This window comes from Notolepis coatsorum, assembly GCF_963971535.1.
Source record: "Notolepis coatsorum genome assembly, chromosome: 8".
Taxonomy (NCBI): Eukaryota; Metazoa; Chordata; class Actinopteri; order Aulopiformes; family Paralepididae; genus Notolepis; species Notolepis coatsorum.
In genome coordinates this window covers 16,134,216-16,151,946 of record NC_140172.1, presented here as the reverse complement: position 1 = coordinate 16,151,946, position 17,731 = coordinate 16,134,216, and the positions used below count along the sequence as shown (strand labels likewise).

The 17,731-nt window shown below is 45.1% G+C and overlaps 1 protein-coding gene across 1 annotated transcript in view; it reads left to right on the top strand.

The window, feature by feature from the left end:
* Nucleotides 1-17,731, top strand: part of zzef1 (zinc finger, ZZ-type with EF hand domain 1) — a 184,200-nt gene that overhangs the window by 35,350 nt on the left and 131,119 nt on the right. Inside the window, exons 9-15 of the mRNA XM_084320319.1 lie at nt 1,351-1,449; nt 5,002-5,093; nt 5,739-5,884; nt 6,362-6,467; nt 12,797-13,015; nt 15,655-15,746; nt 17,598-17,718. Of these exons, the coding sequence (XP_084176445.1) occupies nt 1,351-1,449; nt 5,002-5,093; nt 5,739-5,884; nt 6,362-6,467; nt 12,797-13,015; nt 15,655-15,746; nt 17,598-17,718 (875 nt within the window). The remainder of the gene's footprint in view (nt 1-1,350; nt 1,450-5,001; nt 5,094-5,738; nt 5,885-6,361; nt 6,468-12,796; nt 13,016-15,654; nt 15,747-17,597; nt 17,719-17,731) is intronic.

Sequence of the window (17,731 nt, the reverse complement as noted above, 5' to 3'; positions counted from 1 at the left end):
ATTCGAAAAACGGATATATACGTCCTTGGGCGCCATTGTGTTAAGGGGGATTGGGCTGCTGAACACAGCCATTACATAGGAATTCAAGGGACCCATGTCAATGTATTGTTATGTGTTTGATGTCATTTTAAGTATTGTCTAAGTCTTGTATGTCTATGAATGTAAATAAAAATGTATATATATATATATAAAATATCCTGGTCCTAAACTGACCCTAGGTCAGCCTTGCTGAGGATCATTCCAGGGAGTTGGTAATGAACTAAAACAAAAGGCAGACTTTCCAAGTTCAGACTGTAAACAAGACACATTATGCCTAAGCCAATCATTTTGAGCGGGTTATATAGAATTCCAGTCATAGTACCGCATCGTTAAAAACTTAAAATATATAACGTGGTGGCTTTCCGATTACGTTTTTAACCCTTTCACTGCCACACTACCGAAGGCTAACCCTTTCACTACCACACTACAGACGACGGTTAACCCCTTGTCTGTAACCCTTTGTCGCGTGGCAGAACCAACGCTCTAAAGAAACCTGCAATGTATAGAGCCATAACACACTGGAATAGGCTCCCATTACATATCCACAAGGACCATTTCAAAAATAAACTTAAAGGAGCCATAATCCGGAAGAAAATCAATCAATATATGTCATGCATGAGTGTAGCTGCAGCCATGTTATCCAAACTTCTTCCGTTTACTTTGTTTAAAAAAAATAATAATTTAAGGTATGGTGAAATGGATTCACCTATGACCTTTTGTTTTATTTTCTATTGATTATGTATGTGATATATGACTGATTTACACCGAATGTTTCATATTTGTATGTGTTTATCTGTGAGGACCTCAGGAAGAATAGTCAACATGTTAACCCTTTCACTGCCACACTACAGAAGGTTAACCCTTTACTATCACACTACCGACGGTAACTACGGGTTAACCTTATGTAGTGTGGCAGTGAAAGGGTTAACCTGCTGTTGTGTTAAAGTGAAAGGGTTAACCTTCTGTGTATTGTCGCAGTGAAAGGGTTAACCGTTTGGTAGTGCGGCAGTGAAAGGGTTAACCGTTTGGTAGTGTGGCCGTGAAAGGGTTAACCGTTTGGTAGTGCGGCCGTGAAAGGGTTAACCGTTTGGTAGTGTGGCAGTGAAAGGGTTAACAGTTTGGTAGGTCGGCCGTGAAAGGGTTAACCGTTTGGTAGTGCGGCCGTGAAAGGGTTAACGGTTTGGTAGTGTGGCAGTGAAAGGGTTAACCGTTTGGTAGTGCAGACGTGAAAGGGTTAACCGTTTGGTAGTGTGGCAGTGAAAGGGTTAATAAACATAAACACACTGATGTGCTGACCTCCTGCCCCTCCAGGGAGGCCCCTCCAGCTCCACCTGCAGGCCTGCGACGTGAAGAGCAAGGAGGAGAAGTCTGGAGCAGAGAACATGCTGACCAAACACGCCACTGGAGACGGTACGGAGACTCTGCTCCTTCTCAGGGTTCTTCTTAACCCTAACCCTAACCCCACTGGAGACGGTATGAGACTCTGCTCCTTCTCAGGGTTCTTCTTAACCCTAACCCTAACCCCACTGGAGACGGTACGAGACTCTGCTCCTTCTCAGGGTTCTTCTTAACCCTAACCCTAACCCCACTGGAGACGGTACGAGACTCTGCTCCTTCTCAGGGTTCTTCTTAACCCTAACCCTAACCCCACTGGAGACGGTACGAGACTCTGCTCCTTCTCAGGGTTCTTCTTAACCCTAACCCTAACCCCACTGGAGACGGTACGAGACTCTGCTCCTTCTCAGGGTTCTTCTTAACCCTAACCCTAACCCCACTGGAGACGGTACGAGACTCTGCTCCTTCTCAGGGTTCTTCTTAACCCTAACCCTAACCCCACTGGAGACGGTACGGAGACTCTGCTCCTTCTCAGGGTTCTTCTTAACCCTAACCCCACTGGAGACGGTACGAGACTCTGCTCCTTCTCAGGGTTCTTCTTAACCCTAACCCTAACCCCACTGGAGACGGTACGAGACTCTGCTCCTTCTCAGGGTTCTTCTTAACCCTAACCCTAACCCCACTGGAGACGGTACGAGACTCTGCTCCTTCTCAGGGTTCTTCTTAACCCTAACCCTAACCCCACTGGAGACGGTACGGAGACTCTGCTCCTTCTCAGGGTTCTTATCACACAGGTGCAGGGTCCGCACGAGGTCCTTGAAGTGCTTAAAGTGCTTGATTTATTTTTACCCAGAAAATTCAAGGCCTGTATTTCCTTGAAAACAGCCAATTGTTTTAACAAGGTGCTTAAAAAGTCCTTGAAATTCGGGGTGCTCCAGTAGCACACCATGTACCGCGCTGCGTCGCGGAATACCGTGCTGCGTCACGGATCTGGTTGACTCCGAGTTCGACTCCCGGACTCGCCGTCATTTGCCGAATGTCTTCCCCTGCTCTCTCTCCCGTTTCACCCTACATCTGTCGGTCATGCTTGACCAGAAAAGCGATAAACGCTAAAAAAAATTAAGTTAAAAAAAAAAAAAAAAAAAAAAATCCTTGAAATTCAAATCAACATTGAAAGTTTTGTTCATCCATGATAGAATTGTTCTGAATCAAGAAATGTATTGTTTTTATCTAAAGTGTAACTAATTGTCGGAAATAATTTTTTTTAAGCCATAAATATTGGATCAGAATTTCCCCCTATAAAAATGGCATTTAAAATGAAAAAACAGTGCTTGTAAAAGTACTTGAATTTCATTTTGTAATGTCTGTGGGAACCCTGGGTGCAGTACAAATCTGCGGTGTATACCAATTCATCTCTGGAAAATACAAAGATCTTAAAATCCTCTTAGCATGCGGGGGCCCGTATGTGGGCCCTCTTGAGGACGATTTGCCCACCGGCACTTTGGTGACCACTAGTGGCTCGGGTGTGCATATGTTGTAATACAATATATATATAGAATTAAAGCCCCATTTGTTGCCTGTCGATCGCCCTTTCAGGTGACAAAATCCGTTCAGCGGTTCTCGAGTTACATGCCGATATTTGAGGCTTGCGCAAAGTACACGGTATTGCGCAAATACCACTCCTGACTCTTGGGGTTCTAGTTCCGTCAATCATTTGGCAATTTCGAAAATTATTTGACAGGGTTGTAGCCAATGAGTGTGGCTTTCCAATGATACCCCACCTGGGGATGTACAAATCGGGGATCTAGGTGAAAAATCACAAGCGAAAACAGGAAGAGAAAAATCGCATTCGAATTGAAGTCTATGAGAAAACTGAGCTTTTCTTTTGTACACAGTTTACCAAAATCACTCCTAATCACTAATTTCTGAATGGATCTTTATGAAATTTGGACATGTACTACATAAGACGTCAGGCTATGGATCTCGGGAGTTTCTTTTTTTTTGGATCCACTTTTTCTCCCATTTTCTATATTTTCTCCCATCCTAATTTCGTATCGTCCAATTCAACCCTCCCCTGTCACGAACGCTGTTTCTTGCCTCCCACAAGCCGGCTGCAATGTGGACTAAGTCATACATAGCACGAGTCCCCTCCGGTACTTGAGGTAACAGCAGTCGCATCTTTTCACCTGCGCAGCTCGATCTCTCAGTGGCGAGGAGTAACGCGTGGGAGGCTCACGCTGCCCCCGACACTTCCTGATTCTACTGCGCAGGCGCACCAACCGACCTGTAGGAGTCGCTGTCCACAACGCCCGATCCCCACCCATCAGTTTCCCACCCCCTAATACGGCCAATGTGTATTAGTATGAACGACCAGCTAAACTGAAAGCAATGTGGAGCGCTGGGCTCGAACAGGCGAGCCCAGCGTCTCCGTCATTCGTGGCGAGCGCCTTGCCCACTACGCCACATAGCCGCCCGGATCTCTGGAGTTTCTTTTATTTTTTTTTACCTACTTTTTCTCATTTCTTTCTTTTTTTTATCCACTTTTTCTCCTATTTTCTGTATTTTCCTCCCATCCCAATTTAGTCGCTCATGCCAATTCCCCCCTCCCCTTCCTGGTCGTTGCGCACATGTGCCCCCCACTGGTCGGTCTAGGGAGCCCTGAAGTCTATCACATGCTTCCTCCGATACATAGGAGACAGCCAGCAGCATCTTTTCACCTGCCAGCGCGGACTCTCATTGGTGAAGTGTAACGCGTGGGAGGTCACACTACCTTCACCATTTCCCTCCCTCGCTGTGCAGGCGCCCTGACCGACCTGTAGGAGTCGCTGTTTACAATGACCAGATTACCACCCACGGCTTCCCTCCCGCTGACACCGCCAATTGTGCCAGTATGACGACCGGCCAAGCCGGAGGCACCGCTGACAGCCGGATTCGAGACCGGTGTCTCTTGCGTTGGTGACGAGCGCAACGTCCGCTGCGCCACCCAGCCGCTCTCGGATCTCGGGTGTTTTTTAAGCCTCCAGCCTTTCTGGGGAAATACTACGTCTGGAATACTAACTACTACAGAAAAACTTGAGTAACACGTTTTTCTACAACTCAAGTTCAGACCAATGTTACTCTATTTCATTAGCACTAATGGTGAGTTTTCCTTATTGTATCTGAAACTTCAGTATGTCATCTTTCAAAAGAGTATATATATAGTCAAGTTAGACCGCGCTCACAAGTTCTCACACTGGGTGCTGTAATCCCATAAAGTTCAGTATATCAAAAAGCAGGGTAGCCGGACCAGTGCACTCGCAGGTTCAATGTTTTTTAATGGCAGCCTGAATAAAAAGCAGACATGTTTCGGACAATGTCCTTCTTCAGTGATATGGCTTTCAAAAGAGACCAGGCTCATGCATGTGCTATAAGTATACAGTATAGTGTTTTGGTTTGCAAAAAAAGTATGCAGTTCTAAAAACTAAAACTAAAATGGCCAATTTTGGGGGCGCCTGTTAAAATTAGATTTGTGTCATTAAAAAAAAAAAAATAAATAAATAAAAGTGTGTGTTGCTTCAGCACTAGTGTGCCGTGTCCGGACTCCTCAGTAGTAGTGACTGTAGCCCGCTGTGTGTTCTCCTCCCTCAGGCTTCCTGACGGAGAGCGGCAGGAAGAGAGCCAGTGTGATCCTGTCCACAGAGGACCAGACCAGCTTCCAGGTCACGCAGATGAAGATCAAGGTGAGGCGGCGTTTTGATTGCTCTTATGTTTTCATCAACGTCTTTTTTCCCCTCTGGGTCGACCTGAGTCTGTGCCAACTGACATTGCGTTACATGACACACGAATTAGTATGAATTAATTCAACCCAAATGTAATTTATAGGAAGTCTTCTTGACCTGAAACTTTGAAGATGTTGTTGACTGCGTTTCCAGATTTTTATTGCGGTTTTACGAGTTTTACATAGCCTGCGTTTGAGATCCTCATCTTGGTCTAAAGACAAACAGTAGACAGGGTTCGCACAAGGTCCTTGAAGTGCTTAAAGTGCTTGACTTTTTACATAAAAAAAGTCGAGGCCTGGAATTCCAACTGCTTTTCCTCATTTCTTCACGTGTGATGCTCTAGCTGGCGAGCAGGCCAAGAAGATGCTTAAAAAAACATCCTATCCTACCGTATCCTTCGAGTGACATCCTTGAAAATGAAAAATAGTGCTTGGAAAAGTACTTAAAAGTCCTTGAATTTCATTTAGCAATGCCCGTGGGAACCCTGTGTAGGACCCGTTCTGTTGTTCAGACGCCCCCCGGACCCAGCGGCCATGTGAGGGCTAACGGACACGGAGGTGTTTGCTGGGCTTGTAAATCTCACCCTCTCTGCTCTGTGTGGTCAAGGTACGCAAAGGAACCATCGGCGCCAAATGTGGATTCATTTTCGCCTACAAGGAAGGAGACCCCTTCGACGCAGAGAAACACTTCAAGAGGTTCAAGAAATATGACTCGTGGGACTACAAGGACTACAAGGAGTATGTCCAAGACAAGTAAGCGCTTCTTCTACCAAACAAAAACCACTGATCTCTGTCTTGTTGAATAATACATTATATAAATATAGAGATAAATGTGTGTGTGTATACATGAATGAACCTAAATATGCAATTTAACTGATACACAAATACACAAAATGTATTTATTTGTGTTAATTTAATTGTGTTGATGTTTCCAGTTCTGCAAAACAAGTATGTACATATTGTTTGGTTTGGTAAACATTGCACTTAGTCCATCAGTGTACTGTATGTGTGTAGGGGCAGGTACAATACGAATGTTCTTCTTCCTGTTCCTTTCGGCTATGGAATTTAGTGGAGCATATTAAGTGAACCATGTACTGTTGGACTGTAACAATTCCATGTACGAATAAATACAAATGAAATGAAATTATTCCAAAATGGATGACCAGATGGATACCTTGGGTAGTATTGTCACGGATGTGCGCTGTGTGTGTGTGTCATGTGACCCTGCAGTGGGAGGATCCCAGCGCAGGTGGAGGACGAGCCGATTGGCTGGTTTGAGCTGGAGGACGACTGGAACGACGTGGAGATTAAACTCCAGCAGTGTCGCGTAGCAAAGGTACGTGTTGCTGTTGTTTAGGCTCCGCCCCCGGCGGTGTAGGTGTTACTGTTGTTTAGGCTCCGCCCCCGGCTGTGTAGGTGTTACTGTTATTACCAGGGCTGACCTCCACTAGTCCAATAGCCCCCAGCTGTGTAGGTGTTACTGTTATTACCAGGGCTGACCTCCACTAGTCCAATAGCCCCCGGCTGTGTAGGTGTTACTGTTATTACCAGGGCTGACCTCCACTAGTCCAATAGCCCCCGGCTGTGTAGGTGTTACTGTTATTACTAGGGCTGACCTCCACTAGTCCAATAGCCCCCGGCTGTGTAGGTGTTACTGTTATTACTAGGGCTGACCTCCACTAGTCCAATAGTCCCCGGCTGTGTAGGTGTTACTGTTATTACTAGGGCTGACCTCCACTAGTCCAATAGCCCCCAGCTGTGTAGGTGTTACTGTTATTACCAGGGCTGACCTCCACTAGTCCAATAGCCCCCGGCTGTGTAGGTGTTACTGTTATTACTAGGGCTGACCTCCACTAGTCCAATAGCCCCCGGCTGTGTAGGTGTTACTGTTATTACCAGGGCTGACCTCCACTAGTCCAATAGCCCCCGGCTGTGTAGGTGTTAGTTATTACCAGGGCTGACCTCCACTAGTCCAATAGCCCCCGGCTGTGTAGGTGTTACTGTTATTATCAGGGCTGACCTCCACTAGTCCAATAGCCCCCAGCTGTGTAGGTGTTACTGTTATTATCAGGGCTGACCTCCACTAGTCCAATAGCCCCCGGCTGTGTAGGTGTTACTGTTATTATGGGAATGGCGCTGCAACGTCCGGCTGCCTTTCTGTTCGCTCCGTCGAGACTGTGCTTACTTTTGTTAATATTTATAGTTTTGAGAGTTTTGTCTGTACCAACAGTAGGTGCATTTAATGTGTATGACCGTCAGTCACTTATAGACATCGGATTACGGGAAACTTACCGATTGGATTACTCCCTGGACCAGCTTTCCGAACCGCAACAATGGCCTGTTGAGATTCTCCGGAGAATGGGACCAGAGCCTTTGTTCCTTGATCCCAGGAACAAACGAACCAGACGGCGTGGGAAGAGAGCTGGGATCCGTAACAGGCTGAGATCCAGACGCCACCGAACGCCATTGCCCAGTATATTGCTAGCCAATGTACAATCAATTGACAATAAACTGGATGATATCCGAGCAAGGATTCAATACCAAAGAGACGTTAGGGACTGCAACGTTCTCTGCTTCACCGAAACGTGGCTCACGCCGGTCGTTCCAGACCACGCAATCCAACCAGCTGAACACTTCTTTATCCACCGCAAGGATCGTACAGCAGAGTCCGGTAAACAACGTGGAGGAGGTATTGCCTTCATGTTTAACAAAAATTGGAGCGATCCAACTAACGTGAAGGAATTATCCAACCACTGCTGCCCAGACCTGGAATATATAACCATCAAGTGTCGTCCTTTCTTCCTCCCGAGGGAGTTAACGGCGATCATCCTTGTAGGAGTGTATATTCCACCGCAAGCCAGCAACAACGTCGCGCTCTCCAGACTCCACGACGAGGTAAATAGAATACAAGCGGCGAACGTTAACGCCGCCATTTTGGTGCTGGGTGATTTCAATAGCGCCAATCTGAGAAAGGTATTACCTGACTTCTATCAGCATGTGACTTGCAACACCAGAGGCGGTAACATCCTAGATCACTGTTACACGCAATTTAAAGGTGGCTACAAGGCTCATTCTGATAGTGGCTTTGGTAAATCAGATCACGTGTCCATCTTTCTTTCACCAATGTACAAACAGAGAATCAAAAGTACTCCTGTAGTCTCGCGAGAGGTGCAGAAATGGGATTTGACGGTGGGGGCTGACGCTCCGGTCTGCGTTTGACTGCACAGACTGGAATGTGTTCCGCGACACAGATAACATTAATGTCTACACGGAGACAGTGGTGGACTATGTTTGTACTTTGGTGGAAGAAACAATCCCCACTACCAAAATGAGAGTTTACCCAAATCAAAAACCCTGGGTAGACAAATCCGTCCGTGAAGCTCTGAGAGAGCGCACCAAAGCATACAACGACGGCCTAGTGGCAGGCAACATGAATGACCACAAGGTGGCGCGATACAACGTAAGGAGGACAGTGTCAGAGGCCAAACGGCGCTACAGGGATAAAATTGAACTCCAGTTTGAACAAGCTGACTCTAGAGCTATGTGGCAGGGGCTCAAAACGATGACAGACTACAAAGGCGCCTCCCTCAAACTGAACAGTGACATCTCCTTAGCAAATGACCTCAATACCTTCTATGCGAGGTTTGATGCTGGTAATAACAACACCAGCTCACAAGCCACGGCAATGGGGGGGGGGGGGGGGGGGTCAACTGCTGATGGAGGCGCAGTGTTCAGGGTAACAGAGCATGAGGTGAGGCGGACCTTTAAAAAAGTGAATATCAGGAAGGCAGCAGGTCCGGACGGCATCCCCGGCCGCGTCCTAAAAGTCTGTGCCGACCAACTGGCCCCAGTATTCACTGACATATTTAACCTGTCCTTAGAACAGGCTGTCATCCCCACCTGCCTGAAGAAGTCCACTATTATCCCTGTACCCAAAAAATCCAAGCCTGCTTGCCTCAACGACTACCGCCCTGTAGCTCTCACCTCCATAGCCATTAAGTGCTTTGAGAAGCTAGTAAAGGGCTACATCTGCTCCTCCCTCCCCATCAACATGGACCCCCTGCAATTTGCATACCGCCCCAACAGGTCCACGGAGGACGCCATAGCCCATGTGCTGCACACAGCAGCATCACACCTGGACAAGAGGCAGGGGAACTATGTGAGAATGCTATTCATCGACTACAGCTCGGCATTCAATACCATAGTCCCCTCCATACTCATAGCCAAGCTCAGGGACCTGGGCTTGAACTATGACCTCTGCCAGTGGGTCTTGGACTTCCTGACTGGCAGACCCCAGGTGGTGAGAGCAGGCAACTGCACCTCCTCATCCATCACCCTCAACATAGGGGCCCCCCAGGGCTGTGTTCTGAGTCCCCTCCTCTACTCCCTGTACACACACGACTGTGTGGCTCAGCGGAGTAGCAATACAATCATCAAATTTGCTGACGACACAGTGGTGGTGGGCCTGATCTCTGCCAACGACGAGAGGGCCTACCTGGAAGAGGTCAAGGTCCTGGCGGGATGGTGCCAGGAAAACAGCCTCTCCCTGAACGTCAGCAAAACAAAGGAGATGATTGTGGACTTCAGGAGGTCGGGGGTCAAGGACTACAGCCCCCTCAGCATCGACGGGGCACCGGTTGAGAGAGTCAACAGCTTTAAGTACCTCGGAGCCTACATATCCGAGGACTTGACATGGACCACACACATTGACAGTGTTGTGAAGAAGGCACGACAACGCCTCTACTTCCTCAGGCGCCTAAGGAAGTTCCAAGTCAGTCAGAAGATCCTTAAGAACTTCTACTCATGTACAATAGAGAGCATCTTGACCGGCAACATCACCTCCTGGTTTGGGAATAGCACTGCACAAGACCGAAGCAGACTACAAAGAGTGACACGTTCAGCCGAACGCACAATTGGAGGGGGGCTCCCCACCCTCCAGAACATTTACAACAAGCGTTGCAAGGGCAAGGCTAAGAGAATCATTAAAGACTCCAGTCACCCGAACAACTGCCTCTTTGAACTGCTGCGGTCAGGCAAGCGATACCGGAGTCTCAAGGCGAGCACAGAAAGACTCAGAAGAAGCTTCTATCCCCAGGCCATCAGGCTGCTAAACGAACAATGAACACTACACAACAACAACCACCAAACGCACATAGCACACACATCCACACGCACACACTCACTTTAAACAAACACACTGTAGCACCCACTCCACACACTTTATAACACACACCCACTTTAAACAAACACACTGTAGCACCCACTCCCCACACTTTATATTTATTGATGAAGGATTGCACTACAACTCGTACACCTTACTGTAAATTGTACCTAAATTGTACCTCATCCCATTTCTGCTTTGCACTATATAGTACTGTACATTAGTACACTGCATAGTATTGTATATTATTATATGGTAACTCAGAACATTGTACATATGTCTATACCGAACACTGTGACCTCATTTTCTTCTTCTAAATTACATGCTATACTATGTTATTTGATACTATCTTGTCTAGCACAGTCTCTGGAGCGTAACAGTAAGAAGCATTTTGTATGAAAGTATTCTGTACTTCTGTATGACAACTATTAAAGAAACTTGAAACTATTATCAGGGCTGACCTCCACTAGTCCAATAGTCACCGGCTGTGTAGTAGGGCTGGACGGTATGGTCTAAAATTTATATCACGGTATAATTTGAAGCATAGACGGTAACGGTATATATCACTGAATCAGTGTTTCCGTTAGAATTATTTTTTTTGCCTGATAGGCAGGCTATATAAATAATGACATCCTCAAGGCATGTAGATTTATAATATTTTAACTTAAAACTAGGCTACTTTTGCCTCATTATATTCCAAATAAAATAAGTCCTGAGACTCCGTGCTGCTGCCGACTTTAAATCAAATGGGTGTCTGTGGGCAGTCGCCCGACATTAATAAACAGCAGTCTGTTATAATCACATTTTTATGAGCTAACGAATTCCGTTATATTGGACATTTGTAACAATTATATCAAGCGAAGAACTGAGAAATTTGGCAGAGAGACGGCAACATTATCGTGGGTTTGCGTGATGACTCTCCACCTCGCAACGACTTATTTGCAAAGAGTATGTCGCTGCAGAGCAGCAGATTCAGCTGTTTTAAGGCTCTATCTGGGGACCGCTCAACAGCGCCCCCCACCCAACAGCTGAATTGCCAATGGCTGAATTGGAGTACTGCACGGTGCCGGTACAGATGGGTGGGTTATGGTGGATTCTGCGGCTCTGCAGCTGCATAATGCTTCTCGCAAAATCCAACATCCAGCTCGCGCTGCCCAGCCGTCAGAACACTACACATCATAATGTTCGCAGCAAACTGTAGTTGATCACCAGGTATGTTTTATTAACGTAGAATAATTCATATAAGAAAAACGATAGGGAAATATCTTACCTTTCTCCACTGGTTAAAAATGCCAGGAACTGAAATTGAAACTTGCTGTGCGCCGCGGTGATATGTGTTTATTATGAAATGACAATTGCGTGTTGACACGCCCACTGCACGAAGCCTCCTAAATAACTTTTTCCAGTTTGCACATATCTATTATCTATGACTAATTCTATCTATTTTTAGGGGCAAATGCGAGTGAAATAGTCGCGCTGTGGTTACATGACGTCATTGCTATTTTAGAGCTGCTCTACCGGTTACAAGGTATAGTCAAAATCCATACCGTAGAGCAAATTAATACCGTTTATACCGTATACCGTTTATACCGTCCACCCCTACTGTGTAGGTATACTGTTATTATTAGGGCTGACCTCCACTAGTCGACTAATCGATCAAAAGGAGCCATAGTCGACTGCCAACCTCTTAGTCTAATGCAAAAAAAAAAGTATACCAGCGAGTCTAACTGCCTAAGAAAACAGGCACAGAGGCACTGAAAGAGGATTTCACCTGTCTAATGAACACACCAGACAAATATCAAGATGTATCCATCAGTGGACCAATTGCATGCTTTTGCAGAGGACAAGAAGCCTTCAGTCGACTCCTTCAGACATTAAGCACCCCCCACAGCCCAAATGGAATGCCTATACAAATCCTTAGTCGGGGACAGGTCTAGTGATTATATATAATTCATACCGTCACTTCTGTAACCATTTTCAGCACCATTACAGAAAATACCTCTTTTGTTTTCCATTCTCTCTCTCTCAACCATACACTCCATAAACACCCGACCATGATTATCTATAGGTGCTTTTTGCTGATATAGCCTTGACTATTTTGTATACGAGTGCTTTTCAATATGTCTACTTAAGCCTGATGCCTTCGTTTTTCCGATAATACATTTTCACATCTTTGTATTTATTTGTATTTATTTATTAACTAAAGTAAAAAATCTAAATGTAAAATCAAACATACAAAAGATATACACATTATTTAAAAAATACCAGTAATACATTCAAAAGATATGTGTTAACACAAACATACATACACACAGTACATGCATCCATATATACTGCGTACATAATAATACATAACCACCCACCCACCTGCCTACAAACCTACCCACCCACATAACCAAATGCATACGTCCATGTATGACCTATTTATCTATCTACTACTTTTGGATATGAGAATTCTTTTGTAGTTTGCTTTAAACATCTCCTCTCTGTCCCCCTCTGGACAGTTCCTGATGGTGAAGTTCCTGTGTGCCAGGCAGGACTCGGCGGAGCGGCTGGGGGTGCAGTCTCTCAGCTTCAGTGGGTACCTGTGCCCCGGGACGGAGAGGCTGGGAGACCTGGACGACCTCAGCCCAGAGACGGAGGGCTCCGACGGGGACACTGTGACGGGCCTCAGTCTGCTCAACAAGACCCTCTTCTTCGTCCAGCAGCTCACACAAGATATGGTAACTCAATCACTGCTGAAGACCACTACTCTGTTACTGCTGCTGCTACTATAGGGAGGTGTAGTCTGACGTCGCTCTGGACCGCCCGCCAGGTCCACCCGTATAGGGATGTATCATTGGGAAAATTTTTCATGTTGAGCTCTAGATTGTGGATGAATAAGCACAGAAAGGTACACCATGCAAATGTTAATGCTTTATTTGATTTAAACGAGACGATTTAGAAATGGGCAATGGGGAATGACATTGCGTTTTCAAGCGGGTGGACCTGCCGGAAACAGCAATAACGTAACCACTACACCTCCATATTACTGCTATGATTACATCTACAGATTCATTCCTTGGAGTAAAGAAACCCCCAGATTGTATCTTTAAAGCCTGTTCGATTCCCCGACCCGGTGGCCATATGCCGCATGTCCTCCCCCCTTCTCCTCCCGCTTCACCCTCTCTCCTCTGTCGGTCCTGCGTGGCCAGAAAAAGCTGAAAATGCTATAAAAATTAATTAATAAATAAATAAAAATAACTACAGATTCGGTACAAAAATCGTGAAATATCTTTTAAGGTACAAAAATGGTATGTTGACATAAAATTACCCAGAATATTAGTTATTGTTGTTGTGAGAATGATGACTAAAGCCCTTTGATTTAATCGATTAATTCCAATTCATGATTTAGGACTACCGGTATTTAAATTTTTTTTTATCGATTTTCACAACAAAAAAAAACAAAAAAAAAATTCCAAGAGTCACCTTTTATTTTACAAAAAGTGATGTTTGGTGAAAGTAGGATTTGCACTTTATTAATCCCAAAAGGGAAATTCATTCTTGTTTGATTGAGTTTGGATTTTGTGTGTGAGCTTACTTTGAATATGTACATTTGTGATTATTTATTATAATTATTTAAAAAAAAAATTTAAGTCCACAAGTGTGTTTTTGATTGATCTGTAAACAAAGACAGAAAATAAACTATTCATCATCATCATCATCATCATCATGATCAAGAGGCACCTTTTATTTCTTTTAAGTGAAGTTTGGTGAAAAAGCAAGTTATTGCACTATTAATCCCAATAGGGACATTCATATTTGTTTGATCAAGAGTAACCTTTTATATATACAGGTGTGTGTATATATATATATTTTTAAGTGAAGATTGGTGAAAGTTAGGTTTGCACTTCAATCCCAATAGGGAAATTCATCTTGGTTTGATAATTTTTTTGTGTCAAATAAAAACAAATCTTATTTGAATGATTTCCTTGGCGTTTTTAAGAGAGAAAAAAATCGATGTAAATCGGATGTGGTGTGAACAAATCTGAGATTTTATTTTTAGGCCATAGCGCCCAGCCCTAACTACAGTATACACTTACGACATTAAAATAATTCCACAATAAGCTTTTTATGACTCAATTAAAACATCACTGTACTGGATATTTAAATGAAATAAGAGCTACTAACTGGGTTCCTGACATCAGATATGCCATGATGTACAATAGTTAGTATCAGGTCATGTGTTTAGTAAAGAGGCATGTTTTATACTTGTGTGCTGCACTAAATAACCCCTTAGATTAGCACACATCATCATAGACACACCCACAGGTAGGGCTGTCACCCCCCCCCCCCCCCCCCCCCCAGAATATCAAACTATCGATCAAACTGTGATGATGTGATCAAATTCTAAATTGATATTAACCCTTTCACTGCCACACGACAGAAGGTTAACCCTTTACTATTTAGCATCCGCGGAGCTAATGATGCTAATGATGGAGCATCGCCGTTGGTTGTGTGGTCGTAAAGGGCTAACCTTCTGTATTGTCACAGTGAAAGGGTTAACCGGCTGTCGTGTGGCAGTGAAAGGGTTGGCCGCGTCTCTTCCTCTCTGCCTCACTGCTCGACTGCACAGCGGAGGTGGGAGCTGCAGTCTGGGGCCGCGAGAGAGAGAGTTCATCTAAACTGATCCAATCATTATGTTCTTCTTTCACCAGAATCGAGTGCCTTCCAGGTGCCCGGCGGCCTCTCTCTTGAATGTGAGGCCTACACTGTAAAGTGCTTTGAGTGCTCAGGGGACTAGAAAAGTGCTGTATAATCACAGTCCATTTACCATTGTTGTACAGTGATTCAAGGTTCTCACTCTCACTTTCTCCATCTCCCTGTCTCTTTCTTTCTCTCTTTCTCTCTCTCTCTCTCTCTCTCTCTCTCTCTCTCTCTCTCTCTCTCTCTCTCTCTCTCTCTCTCTCTCTCTCTCTCTCTCTCTTTCTCTTTCTCTTTCTCTTTCTCTTTCTCTCTCTTTCTCCCTCTCTCTCTCTGTCCAGAGGCAATACGCAGTTACGACAGATGACAATCATCTTTTTGGGATTGTTTGCAGTTATGAAAAGGCGCGGGGGCGGGATTATAATAAATAGAGGATTCTGATTTACATAAAAGCTTGTATTACTTTGAAGAAATGGTCTTTTTCTTTGGATATCTTTGGATAAAAGTGACGTCCCTACCCACAGATGAAGCGTCCCGTTTTAACCCTTTCACTGCCGCACTACCAAACGGTTAACCCTTTACTAACATTCTGTAGTGTGGCAGTGAAAGGGTTAAAAGATCATATTAAGTTCAGCTCTGGTGTGAAGGATGATGGGTGTGTCTCTCTTCAACCTTGTAGGACGTGTCCCTGCTCAAGCAGAAGTTTCTGCTGGACTTCAGTGGCCTCAACGTGACCCTGTTCTGGGACTTCTACAAGAAACTCCGCGAGATGTGAGTACAGGAAACTAGCTTTTTTTTTTTCTCCTTATTTTTCTATTTTTCTCCCATCCCAATTTCGTATTTCCAATTCTCCCCTCCCCTGTCTTGAACGTTGCTAGACCATGCCTCCCACTGGTCGGCTGTAGTGAGGACAGAAGCCTTGCATCACGTGTCCCCCCCGGTACACGAGGAGGCAGCCTGTCGCATATTTTCACCAGACAGCTCGATCTCTCAGTTAGCGAGGAGTAACGCGTGGGAGGCTCACGCTGCCCCCGATACTTCCTGTCTCTGCTGTACAGGCGTCACCCAACCGACCTGTAGGAGTCGCTGTCCACAACGTCCAATCCCCACCCACCGGCTTCCCACCCTCTAACACTGCCAATTGTGTTAGTATGAACGACCGGCCAGCCGGTAGCAACGCCGAGAGCTGGGCTCGATACCAGCATCTCCTGCGTTAGTGGCGAGCGCCTTGCCCACTGCGCCACCCAGCCGCCAGGAAACGATAGCTTTTAACTGGTACCTGATGTCATACACACACACTATGGTACTCCTCTGATGATCTACGGATACCAAAACGGAGAATGTAAAGACTACTTTAAACGGTAAATCCAGAACTATTTAAAAATGTTAAAACATAGTTAAAAAAATATCGAATAATTATTAATAATAATAAAATAAAATACAAGAATAAAAATTAAATAAAAATTAAACGTAGTTAAAAACGTTGTATAAACGGTAAAAACAGCGGCACAAGAACAAATTAAATCACAAGAAATAGCTAGCAATCGAAGGCCTTTTGAAATAAGAAGGTTTTCAGGCCTGCTTTAACTCTTTCTCTGCCACGCTGGGAACGGGATATGGCTATGTGCTGCCACACATTAAACCAATGGAGTCGCTCACCTTGTTTGCAGGGCTATAAATAACTATATTCTATATTATAGCTATGGATGCAATACTATGGCCCATTTGACATCGAGTATCTATCGTTCAAGATGTGAAAAAGAAATTATTTCTCCATCCATACATTCCCGTTTTATACCGTGGTGAATATGGTTTTAGAGCGGTTTAGGGTAATTCCTGGGAGGCTAGTAATAGCCCGCAACGTATATTATACTTAATCCATTGGCATTTCGTCCCTATACACGCTACACTTAAAGATTCAAATGCATATGATCGGTATATAATGTTCCATCATGAATGCATGAAGGGGGGGGGGGGGGGTCGTTTCTGATTAATTGATTGTCAATAATGGCATTTGTTAGTACAACAACATAATTGATTGTCAATAACGGCATTTGTTAGTACAACAACATACGCTGATCAGGGCGATGGCTATGAAAACAAGGCACAATCAAGCTGAAATTGACGTTAAATTGCTCCTACCTGTGGCCGGTGGGATTCCAAAAAGAATATTCCAATTATTTGATTGCCATCTGGTAGATTGTATGTTCATTTGGCCCACGACATAATGCATACCCATCACAGCATAATGAATCGGGCGTCCCGAAAACTATTCAATGCGATCGGGTGAAGCCCTTGGTTCAGGTTACTAGAAAAGTCCGCCCGGAGGCATTTCATCGACGCACAGCCCCATACACAGAGTCTCAAAGGGAGTGCAACATCGGCCGCATACCACCAGGCGGTGGTAATGGACGTTTGCGATCTCAGACTCATTCCCTATGGTAACACCAGCCTTCCTGGATGGATACTGAATGGAAATAGCGAATAAAAGAAATAACGATCAAATGACGAGTATACTCGTCCGTTGTTGGCAGTGAATGAGTTAAAAGAGTCCATAGACTCTTGGGTCTCTGATTGTGTGCGTGTGTGTGTGCGTGTGTGCGTGTGTGTGTGTGTGCTTAGTGATGGAGAGGAGGTGATGAAGAGCAGAGTGCTGCTGCTTCAACTGCTGCAGAACTGTTTCCCCGTGCTGCCCAACCCGCTGGACGTGCGTGGCATGGAGGAGGTCCGGGGGGCGGAGGAGGTCCGGGGGGCGG